Source organism: Elgaria multicarinata, chromosome 7, assembly GCF_023053635.1.
Source record: "Elgaria multicarinata webbii isolate HBS135686 ecotype San Diego chromosome 7, rElgMul1.1.pri, whole genome shotgun sequence".
NCBI lineage: Eukaryota > Metazoa > Chordata > Lepidosauria > Squamata > Anguidae > Elgaria > Elgaria multicarinata.
In genome coordinates, this window is record NC_086177.1 from 99725075 (window position 1) to 99749607 (window position 24533).

Consider the following 24533-nt stretch of genomic DNA (forward strand, 5'->3'; position numbering starts at 1 on the left):
GACCTCGGACCAGACATTGACCTCTCTGTAAGCCTGCACCTTGCCCTGCTACGTCTTTCTTTTGGCTTTTACTTCCCAAGCCTGTTTTTCCCTTTACTTGCTTCCCAAGTCTGTAACTGCAAAAAACTCACTGTTGCTAAGATACCAGCTGTGCTCATTTGTCTTTGTCAAGCCATTTGGCGGCTTTCCCAGACACTGCCTTTCAAGATGCAGCCATACAAAATACGCATGGGCTTTGCTTAGGATTGATTAACTTCATGCACTGTACTATACTGTGTAGTTCTAGTCACAAAAACAGCCATCGTCAAGCTAGAAAAGGTGCTGGAAAGGGCAACCCAAATTATCATGTGTCTTGAGCAACTCCCCCTAGGAGAAAAGGTTACAGGCTCTTTGGCTTAGTGCAGGGCGAACATGATGCATGGTAGGGCGAAAGTGGATAGAGAGACATTTTTCTCCCTCTCTCATAATACTAGATAAGAACTCAGGTCCTTACACAGCGCGTAGTGATTTTTGTGGAATTCACCTCCACAAAACCAACTGGACGTCATCAAAAGGGGATTGGACGAATTCATAAAGGACAAGCCTATCAGTGTCCAAGGGCTCTATGCTACTTCCAGTATCGGAGGTACTATGTCTCTATACACCAGTTGCTGGCGAACACAGGGTCCTGCTTGTGGGCTTCGCAGAGGTGTCTGGTTGGCTACCGAGGGAAGCTGGACTAGAGAGGCCTTTGGTGTGACCAAACCTTATTTGCATAAGCCCTGCTTATTGGAGAAAGATTTGAAAGCTTATTTGCATATCGGAACAGAGGAGTATCCAATTGAGGATGGTCTTCTCCAACACATGCGCTTATGACTGAAATATATAGTATCCTTTCCCCCTAAGAAGGAATGTTCATTTAAATCAGTGAATGGCTTTCCACTGGGTGACAGCCCTCAAGCCTGTTTAATGAATGAATCAAAAGCCCTCCACGTTCAGTCCTCGAGTGTTTTCTTAGAGAAGAGCCCTGTGCCCATGTGGCAACTTACAGAGATGCAAGGAAGCGCGTAGTGACGGAGAAGGAGGTACCTTGTGCACTGCTCCATCGTAGACCGAACAAACTGGCCAATGAGAGCCAGGAACTGCTCGGTGTATCGAGAATGAAACTGCTTCAGTAGAGTAAGCAGCCCGAGCACCAGAGGGGGCCAATCAATGGGATCGGCCGGCTTTCTGCACACCATCCCTGAAGGAAAAAACAAAAACCAACAACACATGCACACATTTCTCAACTTCTCCAGGTTGGTGAACAAGGATGAGCCACCTTATGGGAGGCCAGCTGGAACTGATCTCTAGTGGCTTCCTGTTCATGTCCAGGGCCAGCATGGTCGGGACACCTGCTGAGGCCCACATCCTGACTGTTAGAGCAGTACGACAATGGAATCAGTTATCTAGGGAGGTTGTGGGCTCTCCCACACTAGAGGCCTTCAAGAGGCAGCTGGACAACCATTTGTCAGGATGCTTATGGGTGGATTCCTGCATTGAGCAGGGGGTTGGACTCAATGGCCTTGTAGGCCCCTTCCAACTCTGCTATTCTATGATTCTAGGATCCCACTGACAAGAGCCCCTTGGAGTTGCTCCTCCTCTTCACCCTGGCAACCTGCTCGTCCACCTGCCTCTTGTTCTGGCCCAGACAGTGTTGGTGGTGAGAAGGAGGAGCAGTAGATGCCACGGCCTACTTGCTCACTCGCTTTCTGCCTTGTTGAGTGTGTGAGTGGTAGCCATGAGGAGAAAACGGATGAGGAGCAAGGGCGGCTGGTGACCATGGTGGTGAGAAGGGGAGACTCAATGATGGAGGCCTTGCCTAAAGGCCCCCCCCCCAAAAAAAAAACCCTTAAGAGCTGGCACGGGTGCAGTGGCTTGCCCCTGCGGACAAGGGATGTGGGGTAGGAAGAAGGATTCCCTCCACACCCCCAAAACCAGCACAGAGAAAATCCCACACTCTGCACGGTGAGCAGCTGCACTGAAGGGACGTCCTGCCGCATGGGGTTGATGGGAGCTGTAGCCAAAAACACACGGAGGGCAGAAGGTTGGGAAAGGCTGATTTAAAGCCTTCCAAACAAAAAGTCTAAGTGCTTGTTCTGAAACCTCCTTGGCGTCTTTCAGTCACACCACTGCCACCGAGAGCTGCTTACGCAGTTGTCGTCTTTGCACAAGTCCCTGCTGGTATGCAAGGGAATGCCCAGAGGAGCAATGCGGAAGAGGGCAGAAGCCAGCCGGCTCTCTCGCCTGCTCACAATCAACCCACGGTGAACATACCATGCCGAGGAGGTTTCATAACAAGTTTGATTGTGAGAACTGGGCTCCTTGCTTTTGTCTCACTAGCGGGAGCTGAAATGCGTACAGAACCTTGCAAAACCTCTTCAGTCAGAAGAGGAAGAGGGGAGGAGGAGTAGAGCAGGCACCTCGTGAGCAGAAATCCTTCTTTCAAATTCCCTTCAAAGGGAAACAATGGCCTGTTTCCAGCATAAGATGGGGGACCCCAAACCAATTTTCAGCTCCAAATAAGGCAACAAATCAAGCAAAAGTGAAGTCTAGCATGGGAAGGAAACCTTTAGATGTACTCCCACATCTGGAGGAACTGTGTCGAGGAGACGCAAGGGAGAGGTGGGCAAGGGACATGTGTAGGTTTCAGCACCCCTTCCATTGCTGCTCTTCAGGTTCCCAGATCTGGGCTTACTATTGAAGAGCCAGTTTCTCTCTTAAAAAAATATGGATCAATGAAGCTTTAAATATGGTGGTACCAAAACACATGAGTTGCTGGGAAATGTGGGAGCGAGGGTGCTGCTTGTTCATCCCTGGCCAATGGCTGGTTGGCCACTGTGTGAACAGAGTACTGGACTAGATGGATCCTTGGTTTGATCCAATATGCCAGTTCTTATGTTCCTTTGCAACCAGTCCTAACCACGGCTGAAAGAAGAACCGTAGGCAGCTTGGCCCATGCCCAAAGCAGCATCCAAAGGGACCGAAATTGAGGCAGGCTGGGAGGTAAACAGGTTTATCTGCAAGCCTTGTTAAGTTTTTTTCACAATTTAATTTGCTGGGGACAATTAAAAAGCAATAACCAAGCATACCTGCAAGGGAATTCAGTCACCAGCAAGCTTGCCAAAGTTAAAATGAAATCTCTTTGGTAATCAACCAAGCTGAAAGTCAGAGGCCTCACAAGACTTATACTATACCTAGGTTTTTACTGTATTGAAGTTTCGGCAGTTGGGAAATCAGAAACAGAAAATTCACAATGGGGAAATACGGCAATCGTTTCGTAGTTATATAGATCTAGAAAGGGAAAAAATGGAGAGAGGAAAGGGAGGGGAATGAGAATTTATTTATGTATTTACACAATTTATAGGCTGCCCTGTAACCAAAGTTCTTTGGGCTTCTTAAAAAGATTAGAGGCACAATCCTATGGATATTTAGACAGAAAAAAGGCCTCCAACTCCTAACATTCTCCAAACAGTGGAAGTTGTAGGACTTTTTTCTCTGTCAAAACACGCGTAGGATTCAACCGTAAGACAAACCAAATAAAAATAAAACAATAAAATACATCTAATACAACAAGGGTGGACAGAATCTCAAGAGTTTTGCAGAAAAAGAGCAAGTATTTCTGTGTCCTAACTTTTTAACAACAGCAGCTTTAAAATGACCCGCTCCAAGCCCTGAATTATAAAGCTCAAATGATGAAAACCTGGGGAAACCAGTCATGGATTATTGCACAGAAGGAGTATTTCTACACGACATTTCAATGTATCAAGCATTTAAATTAAGCACAGTTGTAGAAAAGGTGGTTTTCCATGGAGACAAATGGAAATCACCAGTGCATATTCTTTTTTCTTTTGGTCAAAGTTGAATCATTATTAAAACTGCCATTAATCTCAATTACCTCAACGCATTGTTTCCCAGAATACCTTCGCCAAGATCCCTCACCGTGGCACTGAAAAGCTAACTTCCCATCCCAAAATGAACTCTGCTTGTAGTCAAGATTCTATTATATATTCACTCCATTTAATCCTGATTTTTAGCATCTAACAACCTCCCCAAAACAGCTAAAAAAATAATAACCATAAAACACCTAGACTTTTTTAAAATTCAACAATGTGAAAAGAATTTTAAAAACTAAAAGTAACATCACTTAAGACTCCAGATGCCCAGGAATGGGTAAGAAAATCACAGGATCTGGCATTAAGAGTGTCTTCCAGGAAACTCCATTCTATTCTCATTTCCCCTCTTCGTGTTTCTTGTTCGCCCGTCCACACATAAAAAGCCGGTCAGCATGACATGCACACTCAGCATGCTTAGGCCTAATTGGGCTGGGGCTATTTTCTCCAGAGATATTTTTCTGTATTTTTCCCCTGCTCTGCTGATAGCTTCCTTTGTGTGTGTGTGTGTGTGTGTGTGTACGGTGCCATTTTGACTACCTGAGAACTGAAGACACTACTGGTGATATGACTGCATAAAGGCAACACAGGCTCACCTTATTTAATGGATTGTGAATGCCAGCTGCCTCCAGGTAGGCTGTGATCTCATACAAAAGGGTGTTATCTTCTTTAGGACAAGGCAAGGATGGGTCTTGATAATGGGCCTCTATATCAGCAAGGATTGCTCTAGAAGGACAAGAGAAAAGGAGACCATTTTTTTTAATCATCCCTATTCATAAGGCAGCCAAGGTCATCACACTATACAAGTGCAGAATCCAGCATCATAAAACCTTAGCTTAAAAACTCAAGTTTCTAGCCCCTATTGTTTGAAAGCATGTGGGCGATGCCTGGTAAAATCTCAAATGTGGTGGGGGAGATGTGAGGGGGACAAGGACGTGCTGAATGAGATTGGTAGTCTTCATACCCAGATAAAGCTATTTTCAACCCCCCTCCCATAATTGGCAGAAATGGAAGATAGCAGCAGATCTCTCTGTGGAGACAGGTTGATTACCTATAACTATAGTTCTTCGAGTGGTCATCTGTGCATTCACACAACCCACCCACCGACCTCGCTTCAGTGTGGATCTAGCATTATTGGTATAGGTTTTACATCCCTTCTAAAATTTCTGAGGCCACAATATCAGTCTCCAGGAACTGAGGGAATGGGGGGAACCCCTGGGAGCATGTTCAGTACAGTATAGGGGGAGGGTTTCCCACCCCAAATGACGCCTCAGCTATACAAGATTCCTCCTCCCCCCCCCCCCCCCGAGATGAGACTCTGTGCAGGCGCAGAGCCCATATGTGTGATGCAGAGAGACCACGAAGAATTACTGGTTTCGGTTGCTGTTAAAAGTTACTTGAACACATTTTAAAAATAAAAATAAAAATGGGAAGACGAATTTTGGCATATATTTAGATACAGGAAATAAAGGGGATGCTGAGCCATTTCCCCCAAATTCGTATTTTCTTAGTATGGGGAAGATGGTGGGGGAGGGGGGAGTTGTGTTACACAAGGCATTTTGGTGTATGAAACAGTGTCCAACAAGGGCCACACGTAAAAAAAGGTCTTGTTGCATCATAGAGGAACCAGTTTCTGCTTTCATTAATTCCCGCACCTAACCCCTCCCCTCCCCTCTGTTGTAAGCTGTGGAACTCCGTGCTGAGGGAGGCTAGACTGGCTTCCTCTCTCTTGTCAAATCAAAAAAATAATAAGGTGCTTTGAGGTATCGTTCAGTTGAAATGTGGGGTATAAATCTTCAAACCAATAAATAAATTCACCCTGAGAGGGCTGAACCTGGGGAGTTACCTTAGGGAAGACAATCAAATTTAGTAAACATAAAATTGGTGGAAGATTGTGTGTGTGTGTGTGGGGGGGGATTCCAGACATTGGGCAGATATTCTCCTCATCCCACTCTGGAAGTGGGTAGGAAATCATCCCCCAGTCTACTTTGGGTCTCCAGTTGGAATGGTGTGGGTTCTTCACACAGTGCATAGTTAAACTCTGGAATTCACTACCACAAGATGGGGTGATGGCCACCAATGTGGATGGCTTTAAAAAGGGGTTGGACAAATTCCTGGAGGAGAATTTGTCTGATGGTTCCATGCTACCTCCAACATTAGAGGCAGTATGCCTGTGTACACCAGTTGCTGGGGAACATGGGTGGGAGGGTGCTCTTGCACTCATGTCCTGCTGGTGGGTTTCCTGTCAACAGCTGGTTGGTTGCTGTATGAACAGAGTGCTGGTCCAGATGGACCCTTGGTCTGATCCAGCAGGACTCTTCTTTTGGTGATTTTGTTTTTTCAGCCTGACTTTCATCTAAATTTGCAGAATTTTCTGAAACCTTCAGCCCTGAATGTTCTAAAATTTTAAATTTTGCCTTTGAGTGCAAATTTAAAAAAAAAAAAAACATAGCAGAAAATTATGTTCTTCACCACGGTGACACAAGCTGATCTCCAAAGAGTTTGGGTTCTTACTTATTAAGGTTCTCCAAAGCAGCTGCTAAATGCTTGGAGTCAAATCTGCAGGAATAATTAAGCTCATTGGCTATTTGGCGCCTTAAAATCTGCATCTGGCCAACCTGCGGAGGGAAGGAAAAAAAAATGAAATAAATACTATAACAAAAGTGAGTGGTGAGGACGTTCCTGCATAAAACATCCTGTCTTTTTTAAAAGCAGGTGTGGCCGAGCACACGTTAAACAGGTAGAGTTATAACTCCGATCCTATGCATGTTTACTCAGACATCAAGTCCAAGTGAGTTCAATGAGACTTACTCCCATGTAAATGTGCAGAGGATTGTAGCCTTGGTCATTCTCAATAGGAATCCTGACTTTCTTCCACTGACATTACAATGGGAAAGGTGACGTCAAGTGCGGATGGGGCAGCATCGTTCTGAATCAAGTTCAACAGAACATCAGCGACACCTAATGGCGGTGGTGGATCACTGTTGGTCCAGGGTCAGCATGGATGTGACCTTTGCCTTCCAGCCACAATTCAAAATTCTAGTTTTGTCCTCTAGAGAGCAATCCTATGCACATTTGGACTTTTTTTTTTCTGTATAAATTTGCATAGGATTGAACCTTATAATAATAATAATAATTTATTTCTTACCCGCCTTTCTGATTGGATCGAGGCGAGGAACAACAACAGGCAAAGTCCTACATAGCTCAAGCCTGCCCCATCCACCCAATTCTGGGTGTCTTCTCGCACGGCCGGGGTGCCACACAGCACACTTTGATCTCAAACTGTGGAGGTGTTGTCAGAAGCCCAGGGTCGTGTGGGAAGAGCACATGAGGCAGCTCCGTTTCCATGGTTGCAAGATGGGCAGGAGCAGGAATAGGCAGCCCTTCTTTAGTGTCAGGAAAGTTGTGGTGGTGAAGAGTGTTGGGTCAACACTAGGGAGACCCAGGTTCAAACCCCACTCAGCCACAAAACTCGCTAGGTGGCCTTCGGCCAATCATCACAGCCTAACCTACCTCACAGGGCTGTTGTGATAAAACAGGCTCAAGGAAAACCATATATGCTGCCGGATCTCTTCGAAAGAAGGGTGGGATTATTTTTTTAAAAGAAGTGTTAATAACCACTTTTAAAATGAGTGCTTTTGCCTTAGAATGATTACAATTTGATGCTGTATAGTTTCTCTCCATGCTTTATGAGCAGAAGAGGGGAATATAAATAATACATTGATTGTTTGGTTGACTGAAGTCACTTCCATGAAGCCTTAATACTTAATTCTAGATCTGTATGGGCTCTCTGTGATGTTAAAGCGGAGAGGCACTCTGCACACCCTCAGAGGTACTTCTTGTGTTTCACACATCCCATGACTTTCAAATCAATCAATCAACCTTTATTTATGGTAAACAGACCATTAGTACAGTATATTAAATATACACATATTAAAACATATTAATGAAATGAGAGATACAAAATCATTAAAGAACTGAACAGTAAAATTGCCTTTACAAGGAGTAAGACCAGCCAATTATAAGTGGTCTAGTGAGGATGACCTGGCACAGGAATAAGGCCACTGGCTTGGTAATTAACTTGTTGGCGTCTGGAGTAAGATAACCATAAGGGACTCAACAGAACACCCAGGGAAAAACTGTGTGATGGGATGTATTAGGTGACTTTCAACTCAATGGGTTGGATCCAGACTCAATCATACTTAAGAGTAAATCCACTGAAATGAACAGGCCTTAAGTTAGTCATGACTAACCTAAGTCCCATTGTTTTCAATCGGTCTCCGTTAAGCATGACTAAAGCCTGGATCCAACTCATATATATTTATAACGGATCTAACGTAACACAATGGATACTACCAGTGCCTAGTGGAATATCTGTTTTGCAGAGTGTTATAAACAAAGTACCTTCATAATCGCATCAAGGTAAGCAGCCCATATCTTCTGGGTTTTGGCAACTGCTGTAGAATATACCTTGCCACAATTGGCTGTAACAAAGAAAACCGTAGAAAGAGAAAGAATTAGTACTAAAGTTAGCGTTGTCAACATTTTTATTAAAGGTGACCTACTATGAATTTCATCCTGTTCAGAATCCCCTGGAGGGGCTGACATTGTAAGTGGTATGTTTCTTTCCCTATGTGGTAATACTCTCTGTTTGAAAAAGGCATGTGCTCAATTATGGCTGAAGATAGGAGCGTGAGATGTTTTGCTTCCTGTCTCTTGTGCATCTCACATTATGGCCAAAGATGTTCCCAGTGAGTGGGGGAGAACCTGGAGCCCTCAGCCTAATTTCTGCAAGTGATCAGTTCAGACCTCTGGCAAGAGTTTTCTATCCTGCCCATAGCAGCCTACTCGGTAGCAGACCGAGAAAAGATGTAGCCCTGCCCACTTTTAGCTCTGGCTCCACCCACACTGACTTCAGCTCCACCCATACATGCTCCGCCCATGCCTGCAACAGATTACCCCCACGTTTTCAAAGATAAACAGCCGATTAACTGTTTTAAAATCCACCACCTGCAGCACTTTGGTCTTCTATGTCCCTTATGGTTTCAGCACTGACAAGATTCCATGAAAAACAAATCCAGTTTCTAAACTGAAACTCTCATTTAAGGTTCTTACCCACAATTCCTTTCAGAGGGCAGACTGTCTTCATGAGAGATTTCAACGCCTCATGCACTCCTTTGTCGCGCAGCACGGTTTTCAGAAACATGCTGAGGAAATTCTAAAAGTACACAAACACACAGACGAACAAACAACAGTATAAAACCATGACTAGCAGGATTCTTTAGAAGAATATACTGCGCTGCAGCTCATGGCAGCGCACACAAGAAAATGATGCCCATTGGCAGCAGTTGCTGGACGTGTTCAGAAGTTCCTCCTTCTCCCAGTCCTTATTGGGAGGCGGGGTGTGTGTGGGGAGCTTGGGCAAACTGCAGCCTCAGTTAACCCACCTTCATGCTCGCATGCTGTGATTGAGCACCTGGAACAATGCATGTCTAGGAGGCTGTATGATGTTATATGAGGATCCTCCCTGGCCTGTACAGCTTTGCACTGGCACAGAGATTTCATTGAACATACGTAACCCAGTAGTAGTGTTACAAGGTAGCTTCTGTGAGCGGTACTGACTCCATTTTGAAGCAACCCAAAACCCCACCTACAGACTGAGAGCATTCACAAAAGGCCTAGGTCAAGTAACCATTTCCTGATAGATTTCTTCAAATGCATTCCCCAGAGACAAAGGCAGGGGTAAAACTAAGAATGAATGCTGGATGGCAAGAGTCATACCTGGTCATACACATGCTAATGCAGCCCTGTTGCTGAACTCCCGGCTGCATCAAGTACAGCCATCAATCCCCAATCGGCCTCTTTTGTTATGCCTCTCTCTCCCATAACAAGTAACATCTCCCAGAGTTTATGAGCACTGTGATGACTGCTTTTCTTTAGAGATTTTGATGAGGACAAAAAAACCCTCAGGTTTGGGGGGAAGAAGGGGGCTAGCTCTCTCTCGAACCAGAAACACAGAATATACTACACTTTCCAGCTTGCGAGAGCAAGCTGCCATGGGTGAGTGCTTTGCCTCGCTGTATTCTTTTCTCTCTTCACCTAAGACCAGGAGTTGCAACGCTCCCCAGTTCTGGTCTACAGGAAAGGGCTGCAGCCCAGGGAAAGGTATATTGCCTTTAGGGATTCCCTCTCCTCTTTCCCCTGCTGTCTCTGTGTGTATGCTCTTAAGTCTCAAAAAGTCTATTTTTCAGTCTTGAAACTGCTTCTAAGCGTCTACTTGCTCAGCTAATTTCCCCAAAACTAGCTTGTGTCTTTGTATTTCTTTCAACCTCAATAAATGTGCCATTGTGGCGTTATCCCCTTCAGTGCTGTAAGTTTCTTGAGTAAGAATCGCCTTACTTAGCCACAGACGCTCTATCGCCAATGTCAAAAGATTCCTTATAAGCAGGTGTAAGTCTCATTAGAACGTGTGGAAGTTTGTACACGGTCTAATGAGAGCACATCACGTAACAGTAGAGCACAAGCCTTATATGCAAGTGGTCTCAAATTCAGTTCTGGACATCTCCAGCTAAAAGGATTATTATTATTATTATTATTATTATTATTATTATTATTATTATTATTATTATTATTATTTATTTATTTATATAGCACCATCAATGTACATGGTGCTGTACAGATTACACAGTAAATAGCAAGACCCTGCCGCATAGGCTTACAATCTAATAAGTTGTAGTAAACAATAAAGAGGGAAGGAGAATGCAAACAGGCACAGGGAAGTGTAAACAGGCACCGGGTAGGGAGAAGCTAACAGTATAGAGTCAGAACAAACTCAATATTTGAAGGCTATAGGGAAAAGAAAAGTTTTTAGCTGAGTTTTAAAAGCAGTGATTGAGTTTGTAGTTCTCAAGTGTTCTGGAAGAGCGAAAGACCCCTGACCAAGATCCTCAAGATCTGCTTCTGGTTGGAATAGGCAGTACTGACTTACTCTGTGAGCTGGACCAATGGTCTGACTCAGCATATGTTTAATAAGGAGATGGATAGCGACACGGCAGTATTAAATAACATTAAAGGTGCAATCTTATGCATGTTTAGACAGAAAAAGGTCTAAAGAGGTTTTTTTTATGACGAGATTGTTTTGCAATATAAAATTTATTATTTAGGATATAATTCATAAGCTGCTTCACATCAAAAGATATCGGAGAGGTGTACAACAAAATAAACAACAAAAATTACATTAAAAGCAGGAACATCAGTAAAGTAGTGGGTGGAATTTAGTCAATAGTCAGGAAATGCTTACCTGAAAAGAAAAGTTTTCAGCAAATGCTGAAAACTGAGTCACTTCGATGCATTACCTGATCTCAGCTGGAAGGGCATTTGATAGGGTGGGAGCTATGTTAAAACATACATGTATGTGCATGTATGTTTTAACATCTTATAACATTTTATCCATTCTTTTTTATATGACACGCTTTTATACTCTGTGTATAACTTTTGTCTATGTAATTGGCTAAAACCTGTATTTGGTTGCCTTCAATAAGTTGATTGATAAAAAAATAAAGCTACTACATTAAAGGCCCTATTCGTGGTGGTTTTCAAGTGGATCTCTGACTCATGCAGTATCACCAGGAGTGCCTCTTCAGAAGACCTAATTCCTGTAGTTCTTAAGTTTTAGTGGATGCTGTGTGGCAGAGCAACGTCACAGTACTTGATCAAGAGTTGCTCGGAACAATATTTTCATTTACAGTACCTTAACTACGTGCATCAAAAGAGTAGATCAATCTAAAAAGGACAGGTAGTGGTTTTCTGTCTTTATATAGCTTACATACCCAAAGCAGCACAGCTGGAATTTTGGCATCCCAGGTGATCATTCACTTTGGTTTCATAGCCGATCTGGCCCCGGGTAGATACTAATTTTAAGTAGGGATGTATGGGAATTTCGTTGCGTTCACAAAACATGTGAACATGCAGTGTTCGCGACCGCAAGTGGGAGGAAGTGTTGTCAAAAAATGTTCTCAAATGTGCACGTGCGTTTGAAAAATACAAAACTTCTGTCAATTTTTTAAAAAATAGTGCACAATTTTTTAAATGCACAGGTTCACACTGTAGTCTATGAGGGGAAATTTGTACAACTTCGGAAACATTTTGCATCATTTTCATGCTCAATTGTGTTTGTTTTTCACCATTTTCCCGTTTGCGGAAAACAATGATCGCAAATGTGAGCGCAAATTGTGGAGAGATGAGCACCAAGGCAATGTTCGGAGAATCTTGGTGAACTCAAACATCTCTCATTCACCCATCCTTAATTAGAGATACGCGTTACCTGCAGTTCCTTCACGATCATGAAGCAGAGAAGTCGGTCCAAACCATTCAGGCCAAAGGTGCCCAGAGTGTCCTGGATCTCGGAGAACAGGCGACTGTTGGACACTTCCTGACGTGTTCGCATGTCATACCATGTGTTCAGTTGGTCAATGTAACATGCAACTCTGATGGGAAAGAGGGCAGGTAGAAATGAAACAGCAGTCATATTGCAAAAATAAAGGGAATGGCTCAGTACAGACAAGATTTTTCTCTACACAGTGGGAAAACTCCACTCAACTGTTGAGTTTTTAGGGGGAATCACCACACAACATGTTCTAACTCCATCGTTGTGTGTCTGTGGGCTACCGTGGAGTTGAGTAAAATCCATTGCAATGTTTGATTGACAGTACCTCCACCCTTTCTCCTCCGGTAGTATCCCATCAGCCATTGCTACAAAACCCCCAATCCTGGCAGCTCCCCTAGAGCGGCCCTCGCTCCTTTCGCCGCTCTTGCCAGGGAACTCTGTAGCCAGTGGGAAAAGTCAACTCAATGCAATGGAAAACTCCATGGAGCCCTCCACACAACACAACGGTTGTGCAGGAACTCTCCTCAGCACAGCGTGGAGCATTTTCTAAAAAGAACTCCACCGTTGTGTGGAGTTTCCCCTCCAGACAACACATTTCTCAATGTAAAACCATCATAGAGAAACATGTCATCTGAACTGAACCCATGTCTCTTCCTTGGGAAAGTGGTTACATGTGAAACAGCTAGATTGTAAGCCTATGCGGCAGGGCCTTGCTATTTACTGTTTTACTCTGTACAGCACCATGTACATTGATGGTGCTATATAAATAAATAAATAATAATAATAATAACCACCAGTGGAAGACAGCAGCAGAACAACCCGTACATATGCTAAGGAGGTATACTCAGTATAATTAAAAAATCAAGAGTAAACTGTGTCCTCAATATTATGCAAGCTAATACTAAGACTGAGCCAAAACACACACACAGAGAACGTGTGCTTTTGCAAAAACAAAACAGAAAACACCTTCATGTCCTTTAAAATGCACTCTGTCCCCATTTCAGCATTGCTTGTCCCCGTCCACCCGCAAAATGGAGCAAAAAGGTTCACTTAATCAGAACGAGGTCAGGAAACACTGACCTCACTTTGATCTGGCTTTTTGCTGTCAATCCGATTGGGTTACATTAAGACATGATACAGTAACATTGACCATTTGATCCCTAGTTGTCTGGGATCACTTTAGGAAGCAGTCTCCCCTGACCCCTAAAACTAGTATGGCTATGGAAAGACGCAGTTGCAAAGTGGCGACAAATGACTTTTGAAAGTGTTACGGTGGGGAGGGACGTTCATAAAACGTTTGTGACAAAATCCTATCTCTTGCCACCCAAATTCGTGTAAGTAAATATTTGGCACAGCCGTAGTTATCAGCTATTCATGCAAACGCAACGCTTTTAGAAATAGCCCAATATGTAGGAGAACGTGCAAGTCCCGTGCAATACTCACTTTGGGTCTGTGATCCTCAGAATCTCTCGGCACAGTCGACCAATAAACGTAACTGATTCGTCCACTGGTGCAAATTTGGGTATTGGGATATGGGTGGACTGGTATATGCTTTGCCAGTCTTGGATCTGAAAGATACGGTTTGGAAATAATTCTAAACAATGCTATCTTTGATTTAAAACAAAGGTTTTTGCTTTCAGGCTTAAACGCAAGGTTGCTTTTGAAGGAGTTTATTATATCTAACTGTTGTTTTTGTAGTTTTAAGGGATTTAAGCACTCTTGAGCAAGGCACCCACAGTGTATTTATTTGTAATATTTACATACTGCTAAGTATAATAAAATCTCTTAGCGGTTCGCACACAATCTATCTGTCACAGAGGTGCAGAACCCCTTTCAGCCCAACATTGAGAAGGACCGAGGGGACAGGAGCAGGCAGAAGTAACATCGGGGCCTGCTCCTGCTGGACTCTTCCCCCCCCCCCACAGGGCAAACTGCCATCTTGGCCCTGTGGGGAAGAAGAAGGACCGAGGGGACAGGAGCAGGCAGAAGTAACATCGGGGCCTGCTCCTGCTGGACTCTTCCCCCCCCGCCAGGGCAAACTGCCATCTTGGCCCTGTGGGGAAGAAGAAGGACCGAGGGGACAGGAGCAGGCAGAAGTAACATCGGGGCCTGCTCCTGCTGGACTCTTCCCCCCCCCCCCCACAGGGCAAACTGCCATCTTGGCCCTGTGGGGAAGAAGAAGGACCGAGGGGACAGGAACAGGCAGAAGTAACATCGGGGCCTGCTCCTGCTGGACTCTTCCCCCCCCCCCCCACAGGGCAAACTGCCATCTTGGCCCTGTGGGGAAGAAGAAGGACCGAGGGGACAGGAGCAGGCAATAGTAACATCGGGGCCTGCTCCTGCTGGACTCTTCCCCCCCCCCCCCCCCCACAGGGCAAACTGCCATCTTGGCCCTGTGGGGAAGAAGAAGGACCGAGGGGACAGGAGCAGGCAGAAGTAACATCGGGGCCTGCTCCTGCTGGACTCTTCCCCCCCCCCCACAGGGCAAACTGCCATCTTGGCCCTGTGGGGAAGAAGAAGGACCGAGGGGACAGGAGCAGGCAGAAGTAACATCGGGGCCTGCTCCTGCTGGACTCTCTCTCTCTTTCTCTCTCCTCCCTCCCTCCCTCCCTCCTTGACTCCTTTTCCTTGTGTGTCATGTCTTTATTAGATTGTAAGCCTGAGGGCAGGGACTGTCTTTTTTGCTAAGTGTAAGCCGCTCCGAGAGCCTTTTTTGGCTGAGGAGCGTGGTATAAGTATGATAAATAAATAAATAAATAAATAAACATCTTGTACCTTTGTCCTTAAGAAGTTATTGCACTCCTGTTCTACATTGTAGTTGATAATGCGTGACACCTCTTCCTGCCAGATCTTCAGTCCATAAATGTTGACATAATCCTGGATGTACTCAAAGGAACGGTGGAACCCATCCATGGTGGCTGCCATGTCTTTCAGCCTGGGCATGAGTTCACTGGACTGTGGAAACAGGGAATATTAAAAAAAAATGCCATTAGAGGACCTTCCTTGCTTAATCTCATTCTTGCTCAGAACGTTTTGAACTTATCTGGCTGGAAAAACAGCCCCTAAGAATTAGCACTATGCAAAGAAGGGAATTCCATGGAGCATTTCTAGAACGCACGAAGTCTCTTTTGCAGGATGAGTTGAGAACAGAGTTTCATTTTTAAAATAAAATATAAACCAACAGAGGAAAGAAAAAAAAAAGCCTGCATATTTTAGTTTATCTGCACAAACTGTGCAGTTAGCTTAGACTGAGTGGATGTAGGAAGCCAAGAAAAGTGGGGAAAATATGACAGACTCGCTTGGCACCTTGGTTCTGGGGTTGAAGGTGAGTCCTCTGTGTAGAGCTAGGGCCACCCGTTTTACCAGCTCTTTCCTAATTCCATCTTCTAGCAGCTGCTTTGGATCCACCTAAAGGTGAAGGAAACAAGAGAAATCAAACACATTCACACACATGACGCACACTCCGTTTTACAAATGTGAATATTGTATGTATGTATTGCATAACCCCCCTCCTCTCCACGTTATTCTCACAACAACAACCCTTTGAGGTAGGTTGGACTGAGAGTCTGTGACTGTCCCAAAGTCACCCAGTGGGTTTCCATGGCCGAGTGAGGACTAGAACCTGGATCTCCCAACTCCCAGTCCAACACTCTAGCCACTACACCACACAACTCCATTGCTCTAGAGTTGGGTGATAGTTGTGACCTGTGTGATATATTACGTGAGAGCTACCCTTTTTGGGGGGGGGGGGGCGGGACACACAAAAATGATTTCTTGAGAGAAATATTTCCAGAACACGGTTTCAGGAACAGTAGAATATTTCCAGAACACTGCCCCAGAACATCCACTGGTTCACTCTTTTCCCTGCTTCTGTACCCGTTGTTGTGGTGGTGGTGGTTTTAAATAACTCTTTTAGCCTGTTCGTATAATGAACAAATGACTGTGATTTTATGGTTTTAAATTAATGTTTGATGGTATAGTTTCTATTGGGTCTGTGACCCCATAATAAAAATGTATGTATGTTGTTGTGGTGGTGGTGGTGGTGGTGTGCGTGTATAAATAGTCACACTGGTGATCTGAGCCAACTTCGGATGAATGTTACAATGCCAGTGCTGCATAGCCAACCAGACTGTATGTGGATTAGCACCAGGGCAAGACTTCCTGGACAAGCTCGGCCTACTGAACGTGTGATTGCTTTCCCTGTTATATTGGAGCCATCACTGAAAATGATTGCTGAAAAGTAGTCACAAAAAGGCAATCCCTTTTCAGCTGAGCAGAATTGTCCCTATCTTGAACATGCTACAAAAGGTGCCCATGGAAGGTTGGTTCTAGAGGACAGTGGGCCCAGATGTTTTAATAAGGGTCCTTTCAATAGTTTGTGACGTGCACATCCCACATCTGTTATGACAAATGTAAAGCCCAGGCTAGTTAGAAAGCACGTGCTGGATTTACAATGATCTCCACCACGATTTTTATCTTGCATCAGCAACGTTCACAAGTGACCCCATTCTGCATGAAGGCTGCAGTCTTCTAAGGAAAGGAGTGCACACACCCCATCAGAAAAACCTTCCTGTTAGAGTAGTACGACAATGGAGCCAGTTACCAAGGGAGGTTGTGGGCTCTCCCACACTAGAGGCATTCAAGAGGCAGCTGGACAAGCATCTGTCAGGGATGCTTTAGGGTGGATTCCTGCATTGAGCAGGGGGTTGGACTCGATGGCCTTATAGGCCCCTTCCAACTCTACTGTTCTATGGTTTTAAGTATGAGGAAAGTATTTCCACCTAAACAAGCTTCAGCTTGGGAGGGCTCATAATTTAGTGGTGGGTCCCCAAGTTCAGTCCTTGGCATACTGACTTTAAAAGGATGGTGCAGAACCTCAGGACCAGGGGTCCAAATCTGGTCCACCTGGAGACCCCATCTGGTCCTCTAGGGTTCCCCAGATGGCCTCACCCTTTACCCTGGCTGCACCCCATTTCACTCAACCACCAATTGTTCGGTAGTTTCCCAGGTTTCGTGCCACTTTCTTCCCCCTTCTAAAAGGTTGAAACGTCTCTCCTAAGTTACTAGCAGCAAGAGGCCGGCGATTTCAGCATTTTTGTTCCCACCCACCATGCAATGCAGCCCATGAGAGTTTCTCCAAAATGAATCTATGGCCCTCTGACTCAAAGGGGTTTGACGCCCCAGCTTTAAAAGGATCTCGGGTATCAGAGCAGGGGAGATGCTCCTGCTTTTGAGATGCCGAAGAGCTGCTGCTGATCATAGCAGGCGAAGGGAATATCCCCCCCGGAAGCGGAGTTGATATTCCGTCAGCATTTGGTTGCAGGGGGTGGTGATTGGTGTGTTGGCTTTTCAGTCTACTGTACTGGGAAACGTTACCTTGATGATCCCAACCAAGGTCGTTTTCATCATTAGGATGCCTTCTGTGAAAATCGAGATGGCGTGCGTAAGCTTAGCAACCTATGGGAATAGAAAGGGAAGCTAAGTGTTAAAAAGAAGCAACAGTTACAGTAGGGATTATGTTAGGGGGTGGGAAAGAACACATCCACTGAGTAAGTCTCCTCTCTGTCTGCATTTGCATTATTTCTTTCCCTCTCTGCCTGCATTTACATTATTTTAAAATATCCCCATTTGTTAGTTGTCATTCTGTAGTACAGGCCTGCCCAAAATTCTAGCCCATCAAGCTGAACACAAACTATCAGGGAACCAATCAGGAGAACCTATCAGGGGAACGCAACCTTTTCCTCTCTGCCTGCAGTTAAATTATTTCAAAATATCCTCGCTTGTTAGTTGTCATTTTGTAGTACAGGCCTGCCCAAAATTCTAGCCCATCAAGCTGAACACAAACTATCAGGGAACCAATCAGGAGAACCTATCAGGGGAACACAACCTTTTCCTCTCTGCCTGCAGTTAAATTATTTCAAAATATCCCCGCTTGTTAGTTGTCATTTTGTAGTACAGGCCTGCCCAAATTTCTAGCCCATCAAGCTGAACACAATCTATCAGGAAACCAATCAGGAGGGCTTTGATTAACCTCCTGTGTGTGCTCCCTATCTGGGACTGCAGAAAGGAACTTTTCAAGCATTTGGAAGGCTAGGGTGTGTGCATTAGGTTTGGCTTGCCAACTGTTTGTACAGGGAAGGGGAAATGTCGAGGAAATGTGTGAATGGGCTGTTTTGTCTGTGCCCACCCTGTTTTGATATAAGCCCTTTCTATTAGAAATTAAGTTCTATAGCAATTTGACCCAGACTGTAGCTGAAAATATATTGAGCAACACTTGCTCAACCAACAAGAAGTGTTGACACATTAGTCAGAGTGTGAGCCTCCCAGAGAGGACAGGAAGAGTAGTAACCACAAAGGAACAGATGTTCCAGGATTGCAATACCCATCTACATATTGTTTTTCTAGTCTTAGAATTATCTGCACTCTGTGCATACATAAATGCCTTATTGATCATTGGTTACTGTATTGCAAAACTGTATTATGATTGGTTTATTATATGAGGAAGTTCTGTTGTTGCTTCTGAGGATGTTAACCTATAAGTATCTTAGCGTTGCCCACAACTAGTGGGCAGTCCTTCAGATCCTCTAGGGTTTGCCACCTTGCAGCACTGCAGGCTGCTTGTAATAAAAATTTTCCAAGATGAGAGAAATGGTGTCTTGAGAGTCTTTGACAGCCACTCAGCGAACCTAGGGAACTCGCCCTTTCGGGTTCCTCCACACAGCATGCCTCCAAGAAGGGAAGTCACAATGTAGGAAGGCTAGGGGTGACCACATCACACCAGTCTTAAAATCTCTTCACTGACTGCCAATTAGTTTCCGGGCGAAGTATAAAGTGTTGGTTATTACCTTTAAAGCCCTACATGGTTTGGGTCCAGGCTAACTGCGGGATCGCCTTCTCCTGTACAATCCGCCCCGCACACTCAGGTCCTCTGGGAAGAATTTACTCCAGCCAACAAGAACAAGGCTGACAACCATTACCTAGAGGACCTTTTCTTCTGCCGCTCCCAGTTTGTAGAATGGCTTGCCAGGAGAGATTCGTCAACTTAATAGTCTTCCAGAATTTAAGAAAGCCATAAAGACTGATCTCTTCCGGCAGGCCTGCCCAGCTGAATTTTAAGATGCCATTTTTTAATGGTGTGCTGCTTTTAATGATGCACTGGTTTTAAATGTTTGAATTAGTTTTATGTATTTTATGTTGTTTTTAATTGTGTTGTATCCCGCCTCGATCCAGAAGGAGAGGCGGGTAACAAATAAATAAATATATTATTATTATTATTATTATTATTATTGACTTCACATCTGCTCATAGGCTTTCAGTGGGCATCTGCCTATCTACCGTGGGAGACAGGATGTTGGACATCTGGTTTGATCCAGCAGGGCTCTTCTTATATCCTTAAGGAACAATCCTATGCAAGTTTAGGCAGGAAAAAAGTCCTACAATTCCAAGCAGTTGGCTAGGGAATGCTGGGAGTTGTAGGACTTTTTTTCTGTCTAAGCATGCATAGGACTGTGGCCTTATAAATGCTAACTCAGTCTTCTCTAATCTAGTACCTTCAGGAGGTGTTGACTATAATCCCCATTCTCCCCAGCTAGCAAGGATGATGAGGCATGTAATCCAACACTTCCGCAGGGTGCCAGGTTCAGGAAGGCAGTGTTAATTGGTCTCTGTTTTCACCACTATCCCCGGCTCCTTTCATTTCATTTCTTACATTGTTATATGGCTCAACAGCTAAAGCTCTCTGGCTAGTTTACAAGGATTAAAACCATCAAAATACTATTGATTGATTGATTGATTGCATTTTTATACTGTCCAATAACTGAAGCTTCCTGGGCAGTTCACATTATATTAGTAACCTAATATAAAACCATTCACAGCCAAACATATAAAACCATTTTATACAACCGAGAATAAAAAGCCCAGGGCCCGTTAAAAGAAACCTTTATAAGGGTTCAGCTTCAAGCCTGTTAAAGCTCTTAAATCGAGACGTACCTCGTATCGTGGCACAAGCTGGGCGTAATCCCGCAGTTTGTCTTTGTCCAGGCGGGTGGGCACTTCGATGATATTGTGAGTCTGCAGCTTGATAATCTTCAGGAGGGACGTAAACATGCTTTCTGGAATAATCTGCAAAACCTTGAATACAAACAAAAAAAAAATAGGCAAAGGGAACAATGGAGGTTTGATCAGCCATGGATCCCGTGAAGGATTTTTAAAAGGGAAAAGAAGAAGAGTCAGAATGGGATTACCAGGAAGGTCCTACCTTTCTTACATAGGACACCAGCTCTCCAGAATAATACTGAGATACGCTGAGAAGGTCGGGGCTGTTGGCTTGATTGATCCGAAGCAGCGGCATATCAAGAGCTGAAGCCAACTAGAAGCAGAAGGCATAAAGGTTTAGGCCGCTATACAGTGATACCGCTGAGCACAGGAAGGACTAGAAACATGGAAAGACCACATTCCGACAGTTATTTCTAAAGTATTACTTTTTTTTAATTATAATTTGCATAGTAGTAATAGTAGTAGTGTTTGTATATGGTCTACTTTGCCAAACACTACCAAGGGCACACTGAAAAAATTAGGGATGTCTAGGTAACACTCTGGAAATAATCCAGAGTAAAATGCATTGCTTTGTTGGACACCTGGAAATCACTCTGAACTGTGTTTGGACTGGAATAGACTGGGACACAAAGGCAAGGGGGTGGGGAACCTCAGGCCCAGAAGCCAAAGTTGGCCCTCTTGGGGCCACATCCCCTTTTTTTGGCACCCCCCCTTTCCCCCCCCCCCAAGCCACCAATTGTTTCGCAATTTCCCTCCCCACTCTAAAAGGCTGAACTGCCTCTCCTAAGGCTTAAACACTGGCTGATATTATTTGGTAATTTCGCCCTCCCCACTTTTTGCTTTTTGGTACCACCCATCCCCGGAAGGAATCCAGCAGGCAGGCCTTCTTCGAAGGGATCTAGGCTTCAATCTAAAATTGATGGGGGTTGTGGAGGGAGAGAGCAAGACTATGAGGATGCATTTTTGGAATTTGATGTATCTTTAAAGGGGGGCAAATAGATAAGTACTGCTAAGGTAAATTAACTGCTGCGTTGGCGCCATGTAGGAACAGATGCGCTGGATACTGAAAAAAAGTCATGTTCTTGTGGGTTTCTACTGAAAGCCCCTTTTCCTACGCACCTTTAAAAATGTGGCTCTCAGTTTGGTTACCATAGATGGGCTGGCCCGTATACTTTCCTGCATGATAGATGTGAAACTGGAAGGAAAAGGAAAAAAAAATCATGATCAGAATCTAGAATCACAATACATTATTCTAGGACCTTGTACTCATGGAGTTGGTAAATGGAACTGTACCACCTTCAGAGTGCAGGTGGGGACTTGGCCACGTACAATCACTCAATCCTGCAAACAGAAAACTAGCATCTCAGGGAGGAAGCTAGGCTAGAACACATCTTCCTGACAATCAGGCCTACATCTTTGTATTCCAAACATGTCAGGGAACGGAGGATTAGAACAGGAGTTTAGGGAGGAATCTTCTCCACCAGGAGAAGAGCCTTCACTGTGGTGGCCCCCTTCCTGTGGAATAACCTGCCTTTGAAGGTCAGACTGGTGCCAACTTTGTATTGCTTCTGGCTCCTCTGGAAAAAGTTGTTTCAGGAAACATTTCCTGAATGACCAGCCGCAGTTTTATCAGAACTTTGTTCTTTTAAAAATGTAATTTTAGTAGGGTGTTTTTATTCTATTTGTTGTTCACTGCTCTGAAATCTTTGGATGGGGAGCGGTATATAAATATTGCATAAAGGAGGTGCCAGGTTCAAATCCATGGCAATGCCAGTGAAATGGCCAGGATCCATTTCACTGGCATGGGAAAGATCTTTGAGATGGGAAAGATTTTTGCCCAGGATCCTGGACACCCACTGTCTGTCAGGATAAATAATACTGGACAGGGTGGATAAATAATCTGACCTGGCAGAAGGCAGTTTAGGGTGCACATTTAGAGAGGAAAAAGTCCTACAATTCCCAGCATGCCTCAGCCAGCCATGCTGGCTGGGACAAGCCAGGAATTGTAGGACTTTTTACTGTTTCTATGTGCGTATGTTTATACCTTGTAGCCTGGTGATCTATGCAGGGTGAGTGTGTGTGTGCTTGCAGGACTCAGAACTCTGCTCAGTAAAGAATAGGGATACCTACAATCAGCCTCCTGCTAGGCCAGCATTAAGACTGTCCAAGCTATGTATGCAATACGTGTAGGCAGGTATGTTGTACCTGCTTGCTTAACTGAGCCAGACTTCCTGTTGTTGTTGCTGCTTTCTCGGACCCTGGCTTGATCCCTGGCTTCCTTCTATAGGGGTTCCAGGTCCCGCCATTCCAGCCTCCCTCCACGTTCCATTTCCCTCTGCTACATATGCCCCATTTCTATTCCTTCAAGACTCTGGATTGCTTTCTCACATGGGATCTATTTCAGCTTTATTTATTTTTAATTTAAAAGATTTATTTACTGCCCTTCATCCACTTCGGATTCCAGGGCAGGGTATTTTTTATTTTTATTATTGCATTTATTTCCCGCTTTTTTTCCTGCAAGGAACCCAAAGCGGTGTACATAATCCTCCTCCTCTCCACTTCATCCTCACAACAACCCTGTGAGGTGGGTTGGGCTGAGAGTCTGTGACTGGCCCAAAGTCACCCAGTGGGTTTCCATGGCCGAGTGGGGACTAGAACCCGGATCTCCCGACTCCCAGTCCGACATTCTTTGACTTCAGTGACATTGAAGTGTACCATCAAGGAAATGGACTCGATGGCCTTATAGGCCCCTTCCAACTCTACTATTCTATGATTCTATGAAGCCTGATTCCAAGTCAGAGGTGGGCAGAAAGTAGATCTCCAGATGTTTTGGATGTCAACTCCCAGCATTCCTGAGAGTTGAAGTCCAAAACATCTGGAGATCTACCTTCTGCCCACCTCTGTTCTGGGTAATTCCATTCACAGCTTTTTAGATCAGTGGAATTTAAAGAGGACACACAACTCAAGGTCCAGCATTTGCATGTGGTTGTTCCCAAAACAGCTCCTAGAGGAAAAAGTAGTTGAGCACGATGAAGGTAGACCTTTTTTATGACGGAAGCCCTCCATGGAAGAGGCAACAATAAACCAAAGTAACACCTCTGGAATCGTACCTGTCGATTAGTTGCCAGGCATATGAAAGATCACCAACTATCTGCATGGTGATCAAAACCTCTTCCTTAATGTTGATGGTGCGGATCATCTGATGGAGAAATTTGCGAGAATCGGCAAGAAACTGACAAACTTGCAGGTTGGATTCCAGTTGGTGAAATTCTTGGACCTGTTTTAAGGATCAACACAGAAACATGCAGAGGAGATGTTTTAAATCTCAGGTATTTCATAAAGAAATCCTAATTTATTTGACGTTCTATCGCAACCATTGAAAGCTTTAGCATGAGAACACGCTCGGCCCCTTGAAATGGTGTTGCATCTTTTCCATCTCAAGGGCCAAATTCCAATGCAGATGACCTCTTGTGGGCTGCACTCCAGGGATGCACAGGGGCAAAGGCAGCATGGCTGAAGGCAAATGGGGAGGACCAAAGATACCAGCCTATTGTAGCTTAAAGCTCTTACTGCTACTAGCTGAGCCATGAGAGAGCCGTTCCAACCTTTTCCGAATGGGGAAAATCTGCACAAAACAGGGAAATCATGAAACGATGGGTGGTCAAGAGAAAGGTGCAGGGGCATCTAGAGAACCCTGGAGAGGTGGATTGGGACCCCAGGAGGCCAGGCTGGATTTCCCCGCTGGCCCAGAGGGCTTGCACTCCTTGGTTGCTGTTGTTACATTTATATTTATTATTATTATTATTATTTACATTTATAATGTTCGGTATTTTAATCTTTGTAACTGCCCAGAGAGCTTTGGCTATGGGGTGGTATATTATAACAACAACAACAACAACAATAATAATATACTGCTTCACAGCCGAAGCTCTCTGGGTGGTTTAAACACTCCACAGCAGTGAACTTCACAGGTCAACTGCATATTAATATTAATAATAATACATTTATTTGTTACCCGCCTTTCTCTCTGGATCGAGGCGGGGTACAACTCAAATAAAAACACCATAAAATACATACAACTATTGTGCAGAACAGAGATCTCCTTTGGCATGTACTAAATAATACCAAATTTGCTGCAAGCCAGACTGCCGTTGATTCCCTTAGAAAGGATGTTGCTGAAT

General features: G+C 44.4%; 1 protein-coding gene across 1 annotated transcript in view; it reads right to left on the reverse strand.

Annotated features, from left to right (window-relative positions):
- WASHC5 (WASH complex subunit 5) overlaps positions 1-24533 on the reverse strand; it is a 50405-nt gene that overhangs the window by 2513 nt on the left and 23359 nt on the right. Inside the window, exons 13-27 of the mRNA XM_063131133.1 lie at positions 23463-23629; positions 21472-21547; positions 20555-20665; positions 20287-20427; positions 17674-17754; positions 15604-15705; positions 15073-15252; positions 13741-13865; positions 12235-12397; positions 9027-9129; positions 8316-8395; positions 6426-6529; positions 4508-4637; positions 3216-3312; positions 1069-1222 (exon numbers count right to left, since the gene is read on the reverse strand). Coding sequence (XP_062987203.1) covers positions 1069-1222; positions 3216-3312; positions 4508-4637; positions 6426-6529; positions 8316-8395; positions 9027-9129; positions 12235-12397; positions 13741-13865; positions 15073-15252; positions 15604-15705; positions 17674-17754; positions 20287-20427; positions 20555-20665; positions 21472-21547; positions 23463-23629 — 1814 coding nt within the window. The remainder of the gene's footprint in view (positions 1-1068; positions 1223-3215; positions 3313-4507; positions 4638-6425; positions 6530-8315; positions 8396-9026; positions 9130-12234; positions 12398-13740; positions 13866-15072; positions 15253-15603; positions 15706-17673; positions 17755-20286; positions 20428-20554; positions 20666-21471; positions 21548-23462; positions 23630-24533) is intronic.